The sequence below is a fragment of the Callospermophilus lateralis genome, chromosome 10 (assembly GCF_048772815.1).
Source record: "Callospermophilus lateralis isolate mCalLat2 chromosome 10, mCalLat2.hap1, whole genome shotgun sequence".
Taxonomy (NCBI): domain Eukaryota; kingdom Metazoa; phylum Chordata; class Mammalia; order Rodentia; family Sciuridae; genus Callospermophilus; species Callospermophilus lateralis.
Genome location: NC_135314.1, coordinates 72,086,021 through 72,111,220, shown reverse-complemented (window position 1 = coordinate 72,111,220; position 25,200 = coordinate 72,086,021). Strand labels below are relative to the sequence as shown.

The window sequence follows — 25,200 nt, the reverse complement described above, 5'->3', positions numbered from 1 at the left end:
AAGTGACTAGGATATTCCCCTAAATACTCCTTACTTATCCTGAAACTTTACAAATTTAGTGTCCATTTCTCAATGACCAAGTCCTCTCTAATACTAGGAGAAAGGGAAGTGAAGTGCAGACCCAGAGAAAGGAAAGAGAAGCAAATTCTCACATTCCATTCTAGGACTGCAGCACCTGCCTAGCCCAGTATCCCTCAATTACCTGGAGAGGAGAAAGAGAAGGTTAAAGGCAGACAAGAGAAGACCAAATGAGAAAGATGACCACACAATCACAGCGAGAACCTTCTAAGGACCCCACAGCATTCATTCAAGGTATACTGGTAAGGAATGATGAGAGACAAAAGAAAGAAAGCTCTCTTACTTCTTTCATTCACTATGTAATCCTCAACTTCATCTCGACTTCTGCTGGCCCCTTCCCTCAAACCCTTACACTGAGTTCCTTCCTTCACACCCCAAATCCTGAGTGCCCCTTACTGCCTTTCAGATTCTATTTGATAAATATCCCACCCCCAATCATTCAGAACTGGAAGAGTTCCCTAACCACCAGTATCACTCTACAGTAAAATGTTCACAGTTACCGTATTAATAAAACATGTTTATATAGACTATGCAAACATAAAAGCTAAATTAATATAATAAATTTAAGAAAGTTAACCCTCAATGTTTAAAATAATGTAAAAATAGAAGATCAGGAAAAGTTAAATCTCACAGAACAAATTTTATCATGTTTTATGGCACTTGAATGTTTATAGTCAAAGCATCTGAATAAATGAAAAATGCCAGAAGTTATCAGTAAATAGAACAAATGAAAGTTTTTCAGCTACTTCTGTAATTACGCCTTTTTTTTTTTTTTAAAGAGATGAAGCATTTCGTGGCTCAGTATTTTGGTTTTATTAGCTCAAACTTTTCACAGCAGTTGTACTTAAAAGAACCCCTTTCTTCTCCCAGCTCAGTAAACATAAACAAGATACATAAACCTTAGGGTATCAAGGTTGCTCAAGCTGTTTTAACATGAAACAGCTTATCAGAAAATTAGTACGCATATTAAGCAGTAGTTTGGGTAAGCATTTAACCAAAATTAAGTTGCTCTCATGCCTTTAATATATAACTCCAAGGCATTTTAGCCTTTAATACCCACACTAAAAAGTTACCCAAGCTTCTCACAAAAAATAGATAACTTCTTAAACTGAGCAATTAGGTTTAATGTGTGAATATGACTTTTGTTTTCTTCCTTCACATGGTGAAGAAGCAAAGCTCCTATTATATGCACAGTCTTGTATTATATTAAATAAAAGAATTAAATGTATTTACTCTGTAACATTATCAGAAACTTCTAAAGAAAAGAGAGCTTCTATTATAAAATGATAAGCTGCCATCCTATCCATAACAAGGGAATAATCATCAAACAACTATACATTTAAAATAAACAAAATATACTCTTTTCAGTATCTTATCTAACATTTTATTCTAAATGCAAGGCAGAATTCTGATTTTAAAAATTAATAAAGTAAAATTCACTCTACATATACTGATAGGAATTCATTTGTCTTATATTAATGAGTTATTTAATAAATTAAAAGTTAATCCTGTGCAATGTTGCTTCCTTGCATCAATCTGTCACCGAGTCTTTGCCAGCTCGGTCCAAGCAGTTGTAAATCAGAGGAAAAATTCATATAGTGTGAAAAAAAATGAAACTAATTCTATGTTCTAACATGTGTTGAAAGTATGTTTCAATAACAATACATCATGGGTTAGGTTAAACTAATAAAAAATTGTATCAGAATATAAGTAAGTCTGGCTTCTAATTGATTTATCTCACAATGTAATTTATATTATTAGGATAACAAAAATTTTAAGCAGGACTCTCATTTTATGACTACCTGAACTGAATCCCATAAATAATATACATTTTAGTGGCAAAGCCAAACTCAAAAGACAAATTTTGAGTCTTAATGTTAAAAATAATTACATGAAGTTATGGAAAGAACAAAAGGTAGCTTCCACATGATACTACCGCCCATGATTCACTTCTTTACACATAGAAGGTGTAAACAATTATAGGGATTGAGTAAAACAATGAATAGAATAACAATGTCTATCTTAAAACTATTTACCCCAGGGAAATCACAGGGGTAAATATCTGAATTTTCAACAGGAGAACTTTGTTACATAACAGTTTCTATGGAATAGTATATAGGAACTGAAAAATCATATCAATGAAGTATAGTATGTTGACATGGAAAAATGTTCATTTCATAAGGTTCAATGAATGAAACATTTTTTAAAACAATATAAAATCACAGTATCTTTCTTTATACAACAGTTTACTATTTCTAACTTTACTCTTCACCTTCTGACCTAATGAATGCCATAGGCAAAGAGAAATGCAAATTAAAACCAAACTGAGATTTCATCTCACTCCAACAGAATGGCAATTATCAAGAACATAAGTAACAATAAATGTCGGAGGGGATGTGGGGGGAAAGGTGCACCCATACATTGCTGGTGGGACTGCAACCACTTTAGAAAGGAATTGAAGATTCTTCAAAAAATTAGGAATGAGCTGGGCATGATGGCCCACACCTATAATCTCAGCAGCACAGGAGACTGAGACAGGAGGATAGTGAATTCAAAGCAAGCCTCAGAAAAAATTGAGGCACTAAGCAACTCAGTGAGACCTTGTCTCTAAATAAAATACAAAATAGGGCCAGAGTTGTAGCTCAGTGGTCAAGTGCCCCCAAGTTCAATCCCTGATACTCAAAAACAAACAAACAAAAACCAACTAGGAATAGAACCACCATTTGACCCAGTTATCCTGACCCTTGGTATATATCCAACTGATTTAAAATCAGATACTGACACAGCCACATCAATTTTTATAGCAGCACAATTCACAATAACTAAGCTATATAGCAATCTGGGTACCGTTTAACACATGAATGGATAAAGAAAATGTGGTGTGTATGTATGTATGTATATATATATATACATACATACATACACACCTATACATACACACACAATGGAGTATTACTTAGCCATAAAGACGAATTACTTGTAAATGTAACATTGCTTGTAAATGGATGGATCTTGAAACCATCATACTAAGTGAAATAAGTCAATCACCAAAAGTCAAAGGTCATATGTTTTTTCTAATATGTAGAAGCTAACCCAAAATAAGTCTGATGGTAAGAAAAAAGAACAGAAGAAAGATTGATGTAGTAGACAAAGAGGAATGAAGTGAAGGGAGGAGAGATAAGTAAGGAAAGACAGTTGACTGAATCTGACATAACATTCCTATATACATACATGGATGCACCTGAGTCTTACCATGTGTACATCTACAATAAATTAACTTTTTTTTTTAAAAAAGTAACTATTACCAAAAAAAATGGAAAAAACATAAACATGGGTAAATGGCAGAGAAACTAGTAGAGTAGAGGGAAAAAAGGGGAGGTTGAGGGGAGGGGAGAAGAAAGGGAGGAACTGGAGACTAGATTAGAAAAAGATATATTCTATGCATTTATAATTATGTCAAAATAGACTCTACTGGCATGTATAACTAAAACAAACCAATGAGAGAGAGAGAGAGAGAGAGAGAGAGAGAGAGAGTTAGTTGAGATACAACTCCAGCAAATGGCCATCGCCAGTGGTGCATTCTATCAAAACTGGGCTGAAAGGTGAACAAAATAAAGTGAGAAACTATATAGGGAGTTTCAAACAAATTTCCATTACATGAGTCTTCTCAAAACTGACAGGGCTTACTTGACCTGAAATTCCATATTTACTACAAAATGCCTCATCTAAACTTACAGAAATGATCAAACACTTTATGTGAATAAAATTATAGACAGCCAAAAATAAGACTTTTCCATAAATTTGGGTATATGTGTGAGAGAGACAAAGAAAGGTACAAAAACACACACATCCATATATACAGAAGGGAAGAAACAAAAGGACGGGTAAATAAGCAGGTCTAGAGCTTACCTGAAATAGCCTGGTAAAAATATCAAATTCAAAAACTGAAATGTAATCATTGCAAGTTAAATCAATTGTTGATTTTAAAGCCATTGCTTCCAGGCCAGAGCTAATTTGATGAACCTCATGAAGGCACTGTCTGAATACTTTCCATGGTACGATGGTTCTGTGAAAGGAAAATACAAAACATGTAATTGATTAAAGTGTCATTAAAAATATACCTTCCATTGAAACAGCACAAATAAATAAAAATAATGTATTTGTAATAAAATAAATAGTTGAGAATACTGTCACATGTAATCAGTTTTCCTAAATTGATTATTTTTATTTTCTAAGAATATGACAAAAAATTAATCTTTCTCTCAAATAGCCTTTAGCTATCAGATATCTCTACAAACACACAAAAGCATGTATTTGGGTCAAAGTTCTATGTATCATGATTTCTTGATTTATTTATACAAGGTTATTTAACTCTGAATCAATATTAAATTCTCCATCTCTGTTTTTTTAATATTTATAAGATTATGGGTATGCATAATAGTAGAAATCCTTTATTCAATACACAAGAATAATGTGTATTCACCATCTCAAAACATTAAATTGGAAAATTATCAAGACATATCTGACCCTTCCCTGATGTTTTCTGCAGAGACAAAAATCTCATGTTATTTATTTTTCCATATGAAAGCAATGATAAACCTACCTTTTAAAAATAGTAACTATAATGACTATCTCTTGGAAATATACATCTACTTATTAATTCATTTTCATAAATCAAAAAATTTTAATAAGTAACATAGTATGTGTTTTAATAATTAAGGAAAGCACAGGATAGTAGTAGACAAAGGTCTCCCTCCCAACATACCCTCATCTGAACATTTTCCAACACTCCCTATCCTCATCCCTCCAATGAAAATCGGTTATGCTCTCCTTAGTAAGCTTACTTCTTTAGAATGGTAAATGCCTATTCCTGAATATATGAAATGAAGAAACAATTATATTTTAAAACATTTAAATTGCAGTTTACAAAATAGGATTGTATAAGACCTATGTGCACCCTCTTAAAATGTAGCCAACAATCAAACTACAGGTTTTTCCTTACCATTATCTCCTGAGAAATAAAAGCCCCAAGCAGAAGTGTTAGCCTTGCCTGGCCCCACCATAGACCAAACCTCCCAAAGAAGCATCACCACTAAATTACCACTTTCATATTAATGAATAACTATCTATAGCAGTGATTATGGAACTTCAGTGCACATCCAAATTATATGAAGGCTTGCAAAAAAAAGTTTTCTGATCTCCCACCCAAATATTCTTCCTGCCTGGGTAGGGCTTGAGGATTTACAGTTCTAACAAGTTCCCAGGTAATGTTCACACTGCTGGATTGGGGAGCAACACTTTGAGGGACACCTATCTGCTGTATCTACTACTGTAGAAATACAAGATACCATCTCTATTCTTAAAAAGTATACACTTTGGGAGTAGAAATAAGATTTGTAGTCCTAAAAAAATAGAGAGGGAGAATATATGAGAAGTGCTGGAATATGGATACACTAAGGGCTGGAGAAATTCCAGGAGTCTGTAGGAAGTAGCATAAATAAAAGATGAGACAGGCTTATAATACTATGCTGTATATGTAAGAAAGTTTAGGTTTGATGTACTATTATATAAAAGAAAAAATATGAGTCTTAATACCTCAAAAGGCTCTTCTATATGTATGAAAAAAAAAACAGGAAACCACAGAGAACTGAAGAGAGACACCACATCAGACGCCATTTAGAAGAAACACACGTCAGACTCTGATTAAGGTTAACAAAATGCTGCTGTTTTAAAAGAACAAGTAAAACTTTTAATAATACTAGAAAGTCACTGGTTTATAATGAAGTGTAAATATGCAATTATGTCCAGCTTCATTACAGTGACCATGAAAGTACTGCCTAAGAGGCACGTTTTTCTTTTCCAAATTAAAGTTTCCAATACTCAACACAGACAAAGAATATAACCATAGAGGGAAAAGAGTTGATCAAAGAACTACTGGCTTCAGCAGGGCAAAGATAACTATCTCTTTTGTATGGAAAATAATTATTCTGTTTTGTGTATAAAGTATAAAAAATAAATATACTGGAAAAATAAAAACCCTTGGTATTTGTTTTATGTATAAAATATAAAAGTTAAAAAAATGATTGAACAGACATCTTTAATGTGCCTCATAAAAATTATTATCATCTAATATTTTAGACATAAGTAAATCATAATACCAGGGAAACACCAAAGCACATTATATAAAATGTACAAACTTACATAATTTCTGTCACCATACCATCTTAGAACAATTAACAAAAAGGAAAGGTACTTGGGTAAATGAAACTTTATTTCAGTTCCTTTGTGATAAACCTAAGGCCCAAACAGGCATTATTTCAATGGAAACTTAATTAAGGGTGGTAACAAGGATTAAGAAGCTAGGCATTATGTAGCTAATTTATCAGACAAAAAGGTTTGTTCAAGAGATTCTCCTCCTTTGATCAGCCCAGTAAAACAGCCTTATGTAGGAGGTGAGGGGATTAAAGTGGGAGGCGGTTTAAAGAATAAAAATAAAATACAAAGAGGTCTTTAAAAACAAACAAACAATAGATTGTTCTACAGCTACTGCATGCAAGACCTATACTTCCAAAATAGGATTTGAGGTGGCTACAACATTCTTTCCGGAGTTGTACAAGGTGGGTGGGGCTGGGAGAGAATAATTTTTTTGCCCTTTTAAACACAATCCCAGCGACAAGCCTGTGGTGTTTCCTACTACCTCATCCTGGGAGATGAAGCTAGTGAGAGAAAAAGTTAACAGTAAATTGTTTTAAAAACATGTAGAAACTAAAGTAGTGGCAAAGTCCTAGAAAGAGAAAGAAAAGGGAAGAGAAAGAAAAAGAATTGAAAAAAGTTAACGGGCCAATTAACTCTCACCAATTCAGACAACTTTAATCTTTTCTTGCCACTTACAATTACAAACCACATTAACTGCAAGCTGAATGAGTTTAAAGATACACTGAAAAGGATGAGTAACTGTCAGTCTGTGAGAAAAAGAACACAAATCAATGAGCAGCCAGGCACTTGTTCTAACAGTGTGATTTCAGGATCTTTAAATTTTCAATAAGTGAACAGGGGCTGGGACCTCCAGTTACTACATGGAAATCCTTTGATAACTTTTGACATTATGTGAGTTATAATGTCATCAGAGACAAAAATTTTATATATAAGGCTCTACTATAATTCTATTAGAAAATTATTCCTAATCTATCTGCCAAAAACCAAGAATAATTATCTTTAAAGGTCTTAAAACACATGGTAGGTAACCTTTCAGAGAAAATAAGAAAATAAGATCAATCAGATGCAGGAAAACAAAACTGAAAATGTGTCAGTGGGTCAACAGTAGACACACACTCAATCTTCCAGGACTGTCTCCTGCTGGGTAAAAGGTAGAAAAGTCTGTTAAATAGTTTAGTTTGAAAATCCTGCAATTTTAAGATGTAAGTAAAAGGAATAAAAGAGTGTTAGGAAAATGATAACAAACAAAAAGGTAAGACAGTTTAGTAAAACTTCTAATTTATAAAAAGCTATTGGTTTTATTTGTAACTGGAGAAAAAGAGAGAGAGAAAAAGAGAGAGACAATCAAAGGATTTTAACAAAGGTCTGAATAACAATACAGAGTATGGTTTGAGAACAGGAGGTTAGGTATACTTTTGTTGTGAATGAGAATTTACACAGTACTTCTAGAAGGCAACAAGTTTGGAAACAAGTTTCAAAATATACTCAGAAAGACTACTTCTACAGGGGTTTTCCTTCAGATATTCATATCCAAAAAATATATAGCAGTGCAAAACCTTGCCCAAGAGCCTCTTCCATGAAAGAATATTTTACAATTGAAACTGTACTGAAAAATATTTTTCATGTAAAAGTTGTTCATGTCATATTATTAAATGAAATAGAATTTTCAAAATTATTCCTATATGTCCTATATGACTTAATATTCAAAGCTATTTCTATGTCTAAAGAGATCTTCAAAAGTTAAATGAATGCCAGTGGACTATGTAAGGAGTACAAGTGATTTCTTTAACATTTTATCTTTCTGATTTGTTCATGGTTTTTAACATTTTGTTTTTCTACATGCTCCAATGAATCAAAAAACTACGCAAAGTATATTAAAATCTTAAAATGTATATTATGTAGCCATAGAAAGAATTACTGAAATGTTAATATTTTCCTATCATATAGTTTTATATGTAGAAAATTTTTTAAAATTATAAACTATAAGAAATCACAAAATAATTGCTGCATATAAGACCAAAATAAAAAAAAAATCTGCTTCTATGTAACTCCAATATGTAACTAGAAAATAAATTTTTAAAAACTTTGGTTTTTACAATGTCATATTAAATGGGAATAAAGCTAATGGAAGAAGACCAAAGCTAAAACACAAACTCACACATGCACACATACATGCACAGAGATATAAAAGACATAAATAAAAAGATATTATGCTTTAGTAGATCGGCAGGCTCAGTATTATAAGTATGTCAATGCTACTCAAAATGATTTATGGATTTAATATAACTTCAATCAAAAATCCCAGGATGTACTGTTAGAGTAAGAATATACTGATTCTGAACTTCACAGTTAATGCCAAGAGCCAAGATTTAAAAAGACAAGCTTCAGTAATAATAATACCAACAAGCTTACCAACACAAACTCTAAATTAATGAATATTGTGGCACTGACACCTGGATAGAAAGACAGATGAAACAAAACTGAAATTTTAGAACCAAATGCACCAATAACTAGAAACAATATGCCAATATCAATTACATATGAGCAGCAATGATGAAAAAACGTTTTAAAAAAATTTTGCTGGGTCAAATGGATAAACCCTTCGAAGAAATTAATTCTTGACCACTACTTCCCACCATATTAAAAAATTAATTTTCAACACATCTCACACCTAAATGCAAAAGGCAAAGCAATAAAGTTTTTTAGATGAAACATAAAAAAAAATCTGCATTACTTTGGAGCAGGAAAAAAAATTTAAACAGGATCCGAAATGCTCAAATCACAAAGGAAAACATAAATTTAAAACCTCTATTAATGAGGTTATCATAAGCAAAATGAAAAACAAAGTCATATATTAAAATAAACTATTAAACATACTTATAATCAACAAAAGATTCATATCTATAATGTATAAAAACTTCTAAAAAATAAGTAGAAACAAAATGAGTAATTTTCACACATGTGCAATCAAAGGAAATCAAAATGTTCAATAAGCATACAAAGATGTGTTCCACTTCATAAGTCATTTCCCTGATGCAATGCATTGTCACTCTACTAAAATAAAATGACTTGTTTGAAAAAGATGGATGACACTGTAAAGTGTTGAGAAAGATATGGAGCAAAGGGAACCTTTAGGCAAATGAACAGGTATCAACAACAGCCCTGGAAAACCACTAAAGCTAAAACCATATTTATACTAAGAATCAGGACTTGTATTCATACATACACCCATTAGAAATGCACTAAATGCACAAGAAATATTTACTATTAATAATAATGCAAAAAGAGGAATAAGTCAGTGTCTGTCAACAATAGGATGAATAGCAATGGAACAAAGAGAATGAATAAAGTATTTTTACATGCTAACAGAGAGGAATTCCACAAACATAATAATCAAGGAAGCCAAATTTATCCTTAAGGTACATTTGTATAAATTTGTATAATTGGTATGGTTTCAACTATGAATGATTCCATTCTGCTCCAGTGAGAACACAGTGGTCAGCCAATGACTACACAGGACTTGCTAAGGGAAGATGAGGGCTTTTTAGCTGCAGGTGATATACTACCATCTTACTTAGGGAGAGTTTACATTGGCATGTTCGTTTTATGAAAATTTCTCACCTTGCATTTATGATTTGTGGACTTTTCTCTATATGTTAAAATTAGAAAAATGTTACACTAAAATCCAAGATTATAAAGAAAGAAATTTGGAGATGGACAAATAAAAATAAAATCAAGACTATCAACACATTTGCTGATTGCTGATTTGTGCCTCTGTTAGTGGTGATGGTGGTGGAAGTTTAAAATCCATTTTAGCTCAGGAACATATGCCATCTTGACTTGAAACATATCTACTAACCCATCTCACAATTTTAATTTTATATTGAAATTTTCAGAAAATTCACCTTGATCAATAAAAATATATTCAGTGTCATCTTTAAGTTGAGTATTATTTTGTTTAGAAGACAGAATATTCATGAGATATTTGATAAACTTTGAGTTTTTCTTATGGATATAAAACATTAGAACTGTGATTCTTAAATATGTTGACATTTCATATATAGTTCTTAACTTAAATTTATTTTTTATATGATGACTCTATTTCTTAAAGAATATGAAAATAGGTTCTTATCAAGCTATCACTGCCCTCATCATTCATGCTAGAGGAAAAGGTCATAATCTTATCATTAGAGACATTAGAAAAAAGGGAATACCATGGTTTCCCAGCAGTCTACAGAAAGCATATCAAAACCACTTTGATCAAATCATTGCCTTTTGAAAATTCATCATTGATAGAAAAGTACCATAGTTACCCAGGATATTAATAAGTAGATCTGACAATTCTTCCTCAGAAATGAAAATTACTGACTTTCATAGAGAAAAACACAGACATTGACATACCTCACCTCCTTTTGCTCCAGAGATCACCACAAAGAAAAGGAAATTGGGGAAGAACCCAGAGTATTTGTGATAGATTTCTTTACCTTGCCAAAAAGTTCACAGCACTCTATGGTACAGACAAGCATTATTTCTCTACACAGTGGAAAACTATCATTCTTATTTTCATTTTGAAAACTAAACTCAGAATCATAATTTTTATGAGACTACAAAAATAAGAAAAGCCTCATTTGCATTATTCTTTATATACTCAATAACTTCATTCATGTGATAAATCTGCTTTCTAACTTCTGTTCTCACATACTAACCTTTAATCATAAAAATAAATTAACTATAGCCATAAAATTACTTTATACCTAATTATATCTATTTTTGGACACTGGAAATATAGCTTATTTGCAGAAAAAATAGGGAGAGAATTTGCAAACATAAAATTCATAAAAATGGGTTAAATTTACAGTTTTAATTTCCATACTTAATAGATATTACTATAGAACAAGAGTAAGATTTTGGTCTTAGAACAAGAGATGTCTGTTCTTTTCTTTATGAAGCACAACTAGTCTTGATTGTGTTATCTCTGAAAGTTTAGTAATGCTTGGTAAGTTCATGAGATACAATAGCTAATGGGTCATGCAAGATGTCTTTGATCCATTGCAGTCTGATTAAATGATATCACGAAATTATGTACACTAAAATTAATAAGCTTTGGACAGGTGAGTATAAGAAAGGCTTTAAAATTTTCTCTCTTCTAACAATAAGAGCTCAGCTTTACAAACAAATAAAAAAGTCAATAATGAAACAAAATTCCTCATAAATCTCTCCGTATAAGTCAACTAAGTTAACAAGCAATCAATGAATCAAGACTGCTAGAAGTATGAAGTAAATTGAGGCAAAAGAAAAAGAACTTCCAACAATGCTTCCAAAGCTCTGACAGGAGAAACCAGGTACATGCCTTGCATAATTAGATGCATCAAAAGCTTCTTTCAATAAGAGAAACTATTGATAATATTTTGAATAACTACTTTTGTTATTAAAGAATATTAGTGTTATTCTTCAATAACAACATAAAAATAAAACTATAGAGGAAAAATAAGTCTATTTACTGTTTTACTCATTACTATTAAGTAACAAACAGTTTGTCTACCAGCAGGAAACCATTCTAAACCCTGCTTGCAAGCTGACCACTGAGCCGATCACAGCTTAATGTATAATGGCAGAAGACACCAGGTCTCCCAGCAGAGCTAAAGGACTTTGTTACAGCAAGTGGTAGTCAGAATATCAGTTGTATCTTGAACTTTTTCCCTGAGCCTCATTCCTCCAAGATGGTGCCCAGAGTTGCTAAATTCTGCATACACTGGGTTTTGTTACTGGAGTAGGATCTAGAACTAAAGAAGCCCAAGTATTTTCTGATGGGCAATAAGCAGATGTGCTCGCTGACCCAGAGAGAAATACCTCTACTAACACATAAGCAAATAAGCTCTGTGCTCCAAAGAGGGAAACTTTTTCTTGACCCTACAAGATAGAAACACTTAGCAGAGAAGGAAGCAAGCATTCAGAGGGATTAAGAACCAGGACCTCTTTGAGTCCAGGGAACATCATTAAATATTTTGTAAGTAAATCAGTCTTTCTCTGAATATTTTCATATGGAGTCTCCTTATAAAATATAATGTAATTTTACTGTAAACTAGCCTGAAATAAAGCAATATTATAATGAAGTCATGAATCACTACATAAAAACATTTTAAAATTTTAGTAGGATTAAATGTTCAAAAAGTAAAAATGTAAAATAACATCTGATAATAATCATATAAGTAGCTTAAAAGCCTATCTAAATGAATTAATACAAAACTAACCAGCTGACTAAAATTAAAATATATCAACTGATTAGAATTAAAATATAGGAATATATGAAGTTTGGGTTTGGGTTTGACTTAAATATATGCCTGCGCAGGAATTTCTACTTTATACGTCAAAAACACATTTTAGGAACACAATTTTGAAAGTATTAGTAATTAGATTAATAATGGTCAGCATAATTATTTTTAACTCAACAGAGCAACCCTCCTCCCCAAAAAGAAAAAAATCTGAAAAGAAAAAGTCTCTGTTTTTTCCATAACCTTAAGGCTGTATACCCAATCTACTAATCAATATCACGCACACTTATTTAGAAATACCTATTGCTGCTAAACTAACTAAATGCTTTTTTTAAGATGAAAAGGTAAAATAAGTAGATACACATAGTTAGAAGTTAGAGAAAAGGTCGTATTTTTTATCATTAGAGACTTCAGAAACTTCAGAATAAGAAAAGATAACCTCAGACTCTACCCTTTAATGAGTGGCTGGCTGTCACTCACCAAAAGTCTGGGTAGATGGACAAACAAAATAATCAACCTGCTCACTGAACAGCAAATCCAAAGCACTTATTCAGTGCATATCAAAATCTCAGTAAGCCTACTCAGTACACACCAAGTCCCAATATACCTACTGTGCACACAGAAAAATCCAAAAGCAATATACACCCAAAATCAACACACCTAGTCAATGTTCAATAACAACCTAAACACTTATTCAGGGAAACAAAAATCCTACTAAAATGTTGTGTCATAAAAGAGTTTAGAATTTTAAAAAGAGAAGACAAATCAGATTATTGATGCCTCCTTACTACATTTAGGTAAACTTTCATTTTTTTTTAAACTAGTTTGATCCTTCACTACTATTAACTGATTCATCTTTCTCTTTAAATTGTATCTTCCTTTGGATTCTTATAATGCCATATTCCCAAGATTTTTGTCCATACTTATCCAATGACTATTCCAAAATTCCTTAAATTCCTTTGGTACATATTTCATCCATTAGAATTCTTTAAGTGTCTTTTCTTTTTATTCTCTCTATACCTTATTTCCAATCTATATTAATTAGTCTAGGGATTTTAAGGATCTTTCAGAGAGTATAAAATCACTTATCTGAGGGCAGGCAGATAATGGAAATGTGTGGTAATGCATGTAAGAAATGTAACAATGGAGGAGACACCTAGAGAGGACAGCTGGTACCACATGCAGCCAATCATTGCTCAATCTCAATTCTTACCTGCTGCTGCACACACAATTCTTACTTATCACATTTTTTCCATAAATTTTAAAACAATGTTTTTGGAAAACCAACAATGTTCAAAAGTCTGCAAATCACTTTAAAAAATATTTAATATTGCATGAAGGAAAAGAAATCATTACACAGGTTATCAATCTATCAACATAAATGTACTGACAAATCTAAACTCTCTATCTCTGTTTTTTTTCCATAACCTCAAGGCTGTATAGCCAATCTACTAATCAATATCTCCACGCACACTTATTTAGATATATAGAAGTGACCACAGGTCATACGACCTGTTGCCAAATTGCTTCTTCCTGTTTTTCCTATCTCAATAAGTGCTATCCAGCCTTTAAAATCACAGATTGAGGCTTCACACTGGACTCCAGGAACATCTTTTTAATAATCAAGTCCTATTAATTTTATCTTCATATCATTTTCAAATCCATGCACTTTAATTTAGCCACTATAATCTATGCCAGTCTCCTACTTTATTTCTCTCCTTAAGTATTAGTTTCTAAAGTGTGTGACAGCCGTAGACCCCAGGGGGTATACAGATGATCCTTTCCAGGACTAGAAGAAGAACTGAAATTCTATTTGCATTTTATATAATTTTTAAATTTTATATCATAGTATTTCCTTTATTTGTATTATAAACATTATTCTATATATTTTTACAGAGTAATAGATAGATATAAATATATATATGTACATATGCAGATGATTGATAGGTAGATACTGTGTGCTTGAGAAGTCATAATTAGGAATTAATTAGGAACAGTCATAAATTAGGAATAAAGAGTATGATCAGGATTTGGTGACCACTACTCAAATTTATTATTCATAATACAGCAAGAGCGATCTATCTAATGTGCAAGTTTGACCACTTCCCTACTTAAAACCTAGCAATGGGTTTCAATTGTTCTTAGGGCTCCAAAGAACAGCGTTTTAAAATTATAACTTAGCTTATGAAAAACAAAAGTCAAAATGGCAAGAAAAGGAGAGCTTTTAGAGCATAGCAAAGGAGAAAGAGCCAGCAGTTTCACCTATGTTGATTCTTGAGATAGGGGAGACCCTATTACAGACCATAAACCACCACCCCTTATTTTAATTCTGTGCTTACCAAGAAATGTTTTGAGTATAATATTGTTCCATGTAAAATTTATCTACAGTGATGCAAGGATTCTCCTGTGCCTGACAGTGACATTAATCTTTGTGAATGAATAAAATAAAATACAGATTAGTTTGCTGATTTGGTTAATTCATGTTCATTCTCTAAACATGCTCTTGGTTCTAGTAAAACCAAGTTTCAAAGATGAGAACCAGAAGCTATATTTTAGTGAAGTAAATGTCACTTAAGCTATTCAGGGTAAAGACGAGAAGAAAAAAGAAAAACAGATAAAGAAGATTATCAAAGAGGAGAAGGAGAAGGAAGGGGATTCATTAATATAAACTTGAAGTTGCTGTATACCCTTTCTTTGAACTACAGCAGACACCATAAGATCCAGTTCCACACAGGGCACTCCCCACTGGACACAATGAGAGGCTCCTTATTAATATATATAACCTACACAAAATTCTGACTTCTTCATAGAGGTCCAGAACTCCTCTGATAACCATAGTAAATAATTACTAGGAAATTAACTTACTCCCTGTGATATCTCTGAAGTACTTTTTAATGGTAAAGAACAGATTTTAAGTATTTATCATCTCTGTATACCCTGTCTTACCCAAACTAAATACAGACTGCTCATAATCATAAAATTATGGTTTGACATCTTCTTTCAATAAGCCTACAATAAGTTTGTAACTTTTGTTTACCTATTGACCTAAAGATAATTTGACTTTTTTTAAAAAAATCAGTCAATAATGGGAGCCAGCTAAATAGCAGACATATTAACTAGAAAGGCTTTGAGTTTCATTTCAGTTATTTTTTCTTTTTTTTCTGAAAAACCTGCTACACAGTTTCACTGTGAAAGTCCTTAAAGTCAATTGTAACTTTTCTTTTAATTAAAACTAAATATGTTGCCTTTTATTTAATCAGAGGGAAAACTCTTATAGTTAATATGTGAGAAGAACAGATATCTTACTCGTAGGAAAGAAAAAGAAATCATTTTCCCTTGTTTCTTATTAAAAGAGAAAGGAAAATACAGGAAACCCCAAGAAGGACCATACATACCACTTCCTCAGGAAATCAGAGGCAGAGGCAATACACTGAAGTATAAATAGATCACCCCCATAAGCAATATCATTTTTATCTTCAATTAACTTTTATACAGAAATATACATAATACCATAGTGCCTTTATTTTTTAACTTTTCATTCTTTTCAATTTTTGCCTTTTGATTGCTTGGGAGTATGGAACTTCCATCATACTAAGTCAAATATTAATTATATTAAATTTATACTTAATAATAAATATATTCACGGCACTTATGGTAAGATCAAGATTTGAATTGGTTAATTACTTCATAAATACACTGCTTTTTATGTGTCAGATAGTTTTATGGGCCTTATAAGTAGAATTCAGCCTTCTTAACCTCCATGGCAACCCTACATGGTAGGTATTGTCAGTATCCTGGTAGGTATTATAAATGGGGAAACAAATACAAGAAGAAATCACACAGCTTCCCCAAGTGACAAAGCTAGGAAGCACTGCATTCAAAAGCTGCATAAGGGTGCTCTGGCTCTAGAGCCTGCATGCACAAGCCGAACCATGCTGCCTCTCAGTGAGGCAAAAGAGCTGTCTCCTCATCTTTTGTCTCACACATACACAAGGCTCATGCGCATCCTTCTACTTCTCAACTCAATTAAATGTACACTCATTCCTGAAAGTGTACATATGATACATTGCCATGAGACTTGAGAAACACAAATATGAATAAATAAAGGTGAATTTGTGAAGCCTATGATATAATGCAAAATAAGATAACTGTACAAATAGCTTTAATAAAATAATAAAAATACTAAATGAAAAACGATAAGCAAGAGCTTACAGGAGTTTAAGAATGAGAAACTTTAATAACAATGGGGAGGGTCATGAACAGGATGAACTTTGAGGGATACGTAAAAGTTTTATTTGAGAAGTTATAAAACATTTAGGTAGAAGAAACAATATGAGAAAAGACATAGAGACCTATACCAAGAAGATGTGGATGTACCAAGAAGAGTCAAATAAGCCAAATCAACTGAATATTAGAACATAAGTAAAGGAAGAGAGAGCTCATAGCAAAAATATACAAAATGTACTCATACATTCAATCAACAAGTACTAAGTGTCTGTAACAAATACAGCATCCAAAGGATTCATTCAATAACCATTTAAACATTAAAGATTATATTGAAAATGGAAGAGCACTTGTAAAAGCCTCAAGCACAGAATTTGACATGTAATAACTTTAATGAATATCTGTTTTTACTAAATTTTGGACAAGAAGTCATTTAAGAGCCTCACCACGAAGAAAAAAAAAATCCATGTAAAGAAACACAATATATAAATGTATCTAAAATACAATAGGAATACAAAGACTGCAGTAACATTTAATATGTGCAGGGTGTGGCTCAGTGGGATAAAAAGGCCTTTGACACTGAATGTTTGAAGAATTATGTCAAAATTCTGGGATGGAAGGAAAGAAAGAAGAGGGAGAGGCATCTAAGGTATGGAACTACAAGAATTGAATTGCTGATAAATAGAACATGCAGTCTAGTCATTACATACTAAGAACAAACATCATTCACCTATTCATCCAATTATTCTTGCAGTCTGTTAGCAAATATTAGTGGCCACATTTTAGGAAATGTGACAGGTCTAAAAAAAACAGATATAATTAAGAAAGTCTCTACTTTCAAAGAAGCTTTTTCTAATTTTCTGGAAATTTCTCAATTGGGAAATGAAAGCATGTCGACAGTTCATTGTGATGTAGCATGAGAGAGATGAGTCCAGGTACTTGGCAGCACAGTGTGGAGGTAACCACTTCAGATGAGGGCAGTCAGAGAAAACTTCAGATGTGGCAATACTGGGTAGGGCATGGGTGGCCCAAACAGTGGGAAGAAAATAATGATACTGAGGTGTGTAAAAAGGGCAATATGCAAGAGGAAACAGGAGTGTTGAATAGTTTGCTTCTTTGCAGATAAACTGAGTTCAAAGAGATGATGCCAGAAGAAAAATATTCCTAAAGTTTATTATGTTAATAAGATTTTAGGTTTTTTTTTTTCCAGAACCAATATTCATAGAAGCACTTTTAGCAAAAGACTGGACTGATTACCTCTTTTTCTATATAGTTCACTGATCTCAGAAGATCAACTGGATAGGCTGTACTGAAAATAGGAATACTAATCAGAAGGCTGTTGCAGTAATCCACAAAAGAGTCTGATCTTTTGAAGACGAGAACTTTAAACTAAGTATATGGAGGAGAGGATACCTAAGAATACTGCAATTATAATTGATTCTTAATGAATTACAATTTTTATGACTAAATCTCTAATTGGTACCTATCTTGCTTAGAAAAATAACTGCCACCCAGAGTCCTACCTTCTTATTTCCCTCCTTCCTTCCTCCCTCCCTCTCTCCTTTCCTTACTTCCTTCCTTCCTTCTTTCCTTCCTTCCCTCCTTCCTTCCTTCCACATCTTGTAACACACTTCATGAGCTGCATGCTTAAAAGTTTCTGGATTATAAACTACCATTCCAAAATATAAAGATTCAGTTTGGTACTATCTTATTTTGTACAATTTAGTTACACACATTTATTTCATAATACCAATTTTCTTTTCCGATGTATTTCTGTCATTTCCTCTTCAACAGACTAAAAAACCAAAAGTAGAACAAAACTATTAAAATATTAAATAAAAATTCAGGCATGCCCAATCAGTTTGCCATGACATTTATTTATTTTTTTTAAATTGATCTCTTTGGGGCTTCAAAGCAGGCAGAATCTCTTGGCTAATGGACTTGGGCCCTAAGCAGAGAGCTAAGCCTGCCATGAAGTTAACAACTTTGGGAAGCACAGAAATAAAGCATTCGGCACATGGTTGTTTTTCTACTGCCTATTTTAATAAAGTATGAATCCTGAAATTCTCTTTATGAGTTCTATTAATATGATCAATAGTGTATTCTCAATTTTAATTCAATTTTAATGTTTCATTATTGACCCAGTTCCTTTTGGAAAATAGGGAACAATAAGAATCCTTAAGATAAAAGGTATTTTTTAAAAAGTCATAATATGTTTGGCTGTTTTTAGAACCAGCCTCTCAATGGTTCTGTTTTGAACAACATACTGTTGTCCAGTTTAAAGGCAATGCCTAGGTTAAATGAAAGTGGCTCACACAGCATCAACCACAGGCAGTGAGATCAATGTCAGGAATGCTTCTGCAGGAGAATCAGGTTAAGGGAAGACACAAACTGGTATTAAAGAATATAAAAAAATTCAGTCCTTGAAAGATTACATTATTCATTCATTTGCTCATTAATTCAATAAACTACTCTAAGACTACAAGGTGAAAATCTCTGGAGAATACAAAGAAAGTTTCTCCAATAATCTCATACAGTTATCATTGATTTGAATGACTATAGAAATATGTGTAAGTCCTGGAAATTACTTGAAATTTGGCTCTCATCCTAAAAATAATGTTAAGGACAAATCATGCAGCTTTCTGGAGTCAGTGGGTTATGGAGACAAATGTAAGGATCTGGGATATAGGGGAGCATTTAACTGGCATTTCAAGAATCCACCATTTGATGTAGTAGTGATTTCACTGATGTAGTATTTGAACAGAAATTTCAGTCCCTTGACTTTTGTGGTTATAAATAAATGGAAATAAAGATGTCTCAAATGCATAATTCTCTGTAGGTTCCAGTGCCAGCAAAGCAAACTCCTCTCTTGAAACATTTTAACAATCTTTCCATTTTTTACTGACCTTATGACAAGGAAACAATTTTATAACTCACCAAAAATTTCAGTTTTCAAAAAGAAATACCATGAACAGTTTGTCCTGTGTTTTTTCTTAAAATTTTAAGAGGAAGTTTACTTTGAAGGTTACCAACTGTTTGCACGAGGTTTACAGTGCTAATTCACTTGCTGCAAACCTTCATGTTCTTCCTCCCTAACTCCCCAAGCCCTTAGAGCTTTATATCAGTCGCAAACATTTAATTAGCATACTCCTGGCAATTTAATTCAGATGAAGCAATGAAGATAAGCCTTATCCTTTCTAATTCCTCATTGTGAATATATATAAGAACATTACAAATAGCTAGGTTTGTAGAACACACAATGTACATGTGAATGGCAATAATGGCATTTCCCCCTTTACAGTCTAAAAATAGTTCAGAATACACTTTAATAAGAAGTGAAAAACAGACTTTAATATTTTGAAGCCAATAAACTATGTATCTATTAAAATGCCATTTTAATATCTTAGCTATGGTGCTAGCTAAGGTAAGCATGACACATTGTAACGGGGGAAAAAGAAAATCAGTGCTACAGTTCATCAGTTTCAAAGCACTGAAACCATCCAATTTCACCAATTACAGAATAAATATAGACTCTTAAACAAAAGATTAAAACAATAATCTACATATAAGCCATCACTCTTCCCCTTTACTATTCAGCCAAGGTAGTGCCTGTATTCAAGGATATTCTAAGGGTCCTCTTTCATTTAAGTGGACCTCTACAAGTTTCCTACGGAAAATGTTTGCCTCCTGGTGCTTACTTCTTCATTATCTTACTAAGAAATTTCAGAAAAAAATTTTCTAATCTTCATGTAAATTATTCTGACTTCAGACCTCCAATTTCTATTATTTACCAAACTCATCAGATTTTGTGCCTGGGAGTAAACATCTTTTGGAAAACATCTTTACCCAGCTACTTTGTGGTGTATTACAGCTTTGCGATAACACTACTTATTGATACATAATACTGTTTGTACAAAACTACAAAGACAGATTGAAATAGGCTATTAAGGCCTCCTCACACTTTAGCTTCAGATCTTAACCAACTTCACCATCTCAAATCCTTCAGGAAGCAGTCCTTGATTTCTACAATCACAGAGCAGCTGTTTCCTCCTGAATTGTCAGCACAATTTATTTGTCAGTTTTTAAAGCATATACTCTTCAACCTTCTATTTTGTATATGTGTCTTAGGTGTGTACTAAGTTATAAAAAGTTAAAAATTTCTCATATGTAGAAACTGTCTTATACACCTCTTCTTCACAGAGTAAAAGGTAATTCAACAAATTCCCATAAAATACATAATGCTATCTGATATTTACTTTGAAATAATAAAAAATCATATAGAACTGTAGGTAAGGCTAGGTCACCCTTGAAAGATGGATCCAAATACTAAAAATGATTTCTACTTACTTGTCTCCGAAAAACTTTCTCCAGAATTCAGCAGCATCTGCTTTTGTGATACGAAAGTTATCTCCCTGAAACTGACCATTGGGAAAGATTGCTTTGATTTCTGCCAGCATGTGACTGAAGATAAGGGACAGTTTTGTAAGATTTCGTCTGTGGACATAAAAGGAAAAAATGAAAAGAAAAATAAATACATATGCATGTAAGTTGTAATGGGAATTTACTAAGTAAAATGATATATGTAGATATTTCTAGGTTTTGATGTTAGATCATAAATTTCAACTTACTGTCATCCCTAAAAACAATGATCATAGAAAACACTGTACATGTAAATTCCTAACAGGATTTCACTTTATTATTTACCCATCTATTAACTTAATATAAACGATATGGATTACATGATTTCCTGAGCACACAGTTAAATGGTAGAGATAAACACTTGAAATGAAGTCAAACACAAAATGCCAAACACATAGAGTGACTATTTCTATCTGGGAAAGCAAGGGGGGAAACTGCCATTAAAAGAAAATCTAGGAAGACAGTAATTGTGTGACAGATGAAGAACTGGAGTGGAGAGAAAGGAATGTAAGTAAGGGAAGGAAAAGGTATTGTAGGCATTAGGAAAAGCATATAAGAAGTACACAGGAAACAGAACTAAGCATTTTTATAACATCTATATGTGCATGGCTAGAACAGAGAGTAACAGGAAGAATCTGATTTACACATGACATAAGGAGAAATCCAGATCAATGAGCAAAATTTTTATCAAATACACTTGACACTCCTACCCCAAAATCAGATTTTCTGATGATAGGCTTCACATTGTTCATATCTTTGAAGTTCCCAGTGTAGTACACTGACCCATTAAATAATTCTACTATAAGAAATGGGGAGCCAAAATGGATGATGAAGTCTCTGTGTTAAATGGAAAAAGTTGTGATGATATGAAAAGAGAAATAATTTAGAAAAGAGGAAAATTTAAGGGTTGGCAATATATCTCAGTTGGTAAAGTGCTTGCCTTGCATGTACAAGGCCCTGGGTTCAATCCCTAGCACCACCAAAAAAAAAAAAAATAGAAAGGAGGGAGATTCAGGTGTCACCTCTGTTCTAATTTCTATGTTTCTGGGGATTCTAATGATTTACATGCCTCCTGTTGAAAAATAATATCATCATCTGCAATGGTTCTTACTATTAAGTTTACAACATTAATTATGTTGATCAACTCCAAACTGCTAGTGCTGGATAAAAGAGCAGCAATCGAAACACACACACACACACACACACACACACACACACACACACAAAACTGAAATTAAACCTTGCTTTTCTATATTTTTGTTTGTGCAGAATTACGAAAATCCAATAGACACACATATATAAAACAAATTTCCATTATGAAGTTTTAACTATTTTGTGACTGTACAAGGGCTGAGGTAGAAGCAAATGCTTTAGGACTGGAAAATTAACACAGAGATAGACATCCACATAAAGCATCTGCAGCAAGTAAAACCATATAATGCTTCCACATGCCTTTGTCATTAAAATTTCAGGTTCTTTGTCCCATTTTTACTTAAACACCCAAGTTTAATGACTCAATTAACTAATCAACAAACTCCAACAAAGCAAGAAGTTTCTCTAAAATGCACCTACCAAAAAAGTCAATGGATGTCACTCTAAAACATTTACCAAAAAACCCATATAGCTTCCTACATAAAATGAATACAGAATAAATTAGAAGCTCATTATAAAAAGTGGGGAAAGGAAAAAATAAAAGAGAAATCAATAGTGAAAACTGTTATCTGAATAAACTGTACTGTTTCACTGTAGAAACAAAAATGTCTGCTACTTTTCATAGCATTTACCATTTATGAGAAGTTTTTTATAAAATGAGAGTCAGAAGTTGGGCTTTATTTTAGTGCTTGACTTGCAATAACAATCTCAGAATTCATTACAGTTATACATAAATGCTCCATCCATCATTTTCTTAGATCCAGTCACATTTCTGCACACCTCAACCTAATCCAAGTGTAAATCTTCCATTACTCGGTTGAATTTTTTTTTTTGTACCAGGGATTGAACCCAGGGGCCCTTAACCACTGGGGCCTAGCCCTCACCCTCTTTATTCTTTATTTTGAGACAGGGTTCTCTCTAAATTGCTTAGGGCTTTGCTGAGTTGCTGAGGTTGGCCTCAAACTTGTGATTTCTCCTGCCTCAGCCTTCCCAGCCACTGGGATTACATGTAGCATAACCCCTCATTTATATCAACACATCCTCCTATAGATGATGATAAATATAAATTTTCAGTCTTTGAAAATGAGAAGGAAAAACTGTTATACTATATCAAAGGAATGAATTGTGGCCAATACAAACTGCAAATGACTTTTAAGATTTAACTTTAAGGAAAGCACAGTTACCTTAGAAAATCTGCAATGAATTTATTCTGACAATTAGGCTAAAGAGTTAACTTTCCACTAAACTCCCAATTGATACATAAAAAGAAAAATGAAAAATCAAGATGGTTATAATTAGGTAAACCAACTGTTCCTTATTTTCTGAATTGGTTGCTCTCCACGTCCTTCCTTCTTTGTTCTTTAATCATATCCAAATGCTTTTCATTTGTACTTACTCAATATAAAGTCTGAAGCACAAAGCCAATGATAACCTGTTTTGGATAGGTAAGTCCACTGGTTATGTAGGTATTTAACTTTTAAACAGAACTAATAAAATTTCATAATTTATAAGCTAGAAGTTGTAATAATCACTACTAGTACCTATATAACCATTGGATATTTGTAAAATATACATATAGTTCCATTTTCTAGTTCCTGCATGTAAGTCAACACATATTTAACTTTTTGATTAAACTAAGACAATGCAAAAATATATTCTGCCTTTAGTCTTTAAACTCAAACTCATGTTGGTAAAAGTATTTGAATATATTAGTTTTGTGTTACCTTATTTTTCACATACATAGAATATATTTATGACTTTTTATATTTATACTCACATGTGTGTACACACAGAGAACATATATGTAAATGGTCATTATGTAAATTTATTATTGAAGAGACTGATTTATAGGGGTTACAGTCCACACTATGGTAATAAAAGAACTCACAGTTAAATCTACTTTTTCATGACATTTAAATTCATTTTCACAGCAAGTAGATTTTCTTTTTTATATGATTCTGTGATTTTTTAACTCTATTTTGCTATGCAGTATGTGCTTTCTTTAATTTCTTAACCCACTCTGCACCCTAGATACCGACTTTTTTAATAACCTCCAATTTTGTTTTTTTTTTTAAAGAGAGAGAGAGAGAGACAGAGAGAGAATTTTAATATTTATTTTTTAATTTTCGGCGGACACAACATCTTTGTTTGTATGTGGTGCTGAGGATCAAACCTGGGCCGCACACATGCCAGGCTAGCGCGCTACCGCTTGAGCCACATCCCCAGCCCCATAACCTCCAATTTTGAAAATAAAATACAAGAATACAATTATCTCTAACCATCTAGACACAGAGAAAGGCAACAGTTATGCAAGTTCTTTGTAATTAAATGCTTTCTCCTCTTCTGCAATTATTCTATACTTAGCCAATTTTCCCTAAATCCACCTGATTTCCATCCTACAACCAGAAATGTTGACTGCTTAACAAGGGATTTGATACTTACTAATAGAGAATGTTTCTGTCACTGAAACTCTCCTACCCCCAAACAATGGGGAAAAAAATGAAAATTTGTCCACAAAGACAGGACTCAATAATCTTATACTGTTAATTAATTTTAGATGAAATTTTGCAATACAGGTTCTTTCATTTATAAGACAAGGTACATATTTACTATTATATATCATCATTAACTATAAGATGAGCCCTTTTTAATTGGTTTTGTGTGGAATGTTTTTTTCTAAGAAACGATTTCAGAATAAAAGTATTTTAAAAAACCATGTAATCAAAAAGTAGATTTGGTAAACTATTCAAGAGGTTAATATTAGGGAAAACTGAAGGAGAGAGAGGGGGACTAAAAATTAAACAAAACATAACAAAAAATGGAGGAGAAGCAAAGTTAG

At 32.6% G+C, this 25,200-nt stretch overlaps 1 protein-coding gene across 3 annotated transcripts in view; it reads right to left on the bottom strand.

Annotated features, from left to right (window-relative positions):
• Cblb (Cbl proto-oncogene B) overlaps nt 1–25,200 on the bottom strand; it is a 198,877-nt gene that overhangs the window by 84,630 nt on the left and 89,047 nt on the right. For all 3 annotated transcript variants that reach the window (XM_076867442.2, XM_076867441.2, XM_076867443.2), the window contains exons 4-5: nt 21,138–21,284; nt 3,988–4,144 (exon numbers count right to left, since the gene is read on the bottom strand). In XM_076867442.2, the coding sequence (XP_076723557.1) occupies nt 3,988–4,144; nt 21,138–21,284 (304 nt within the window). The remainder of the gene's footprint in view (nt 1–3,987; nt 4,145–21,137; nt 21,285–25,200) is intronic.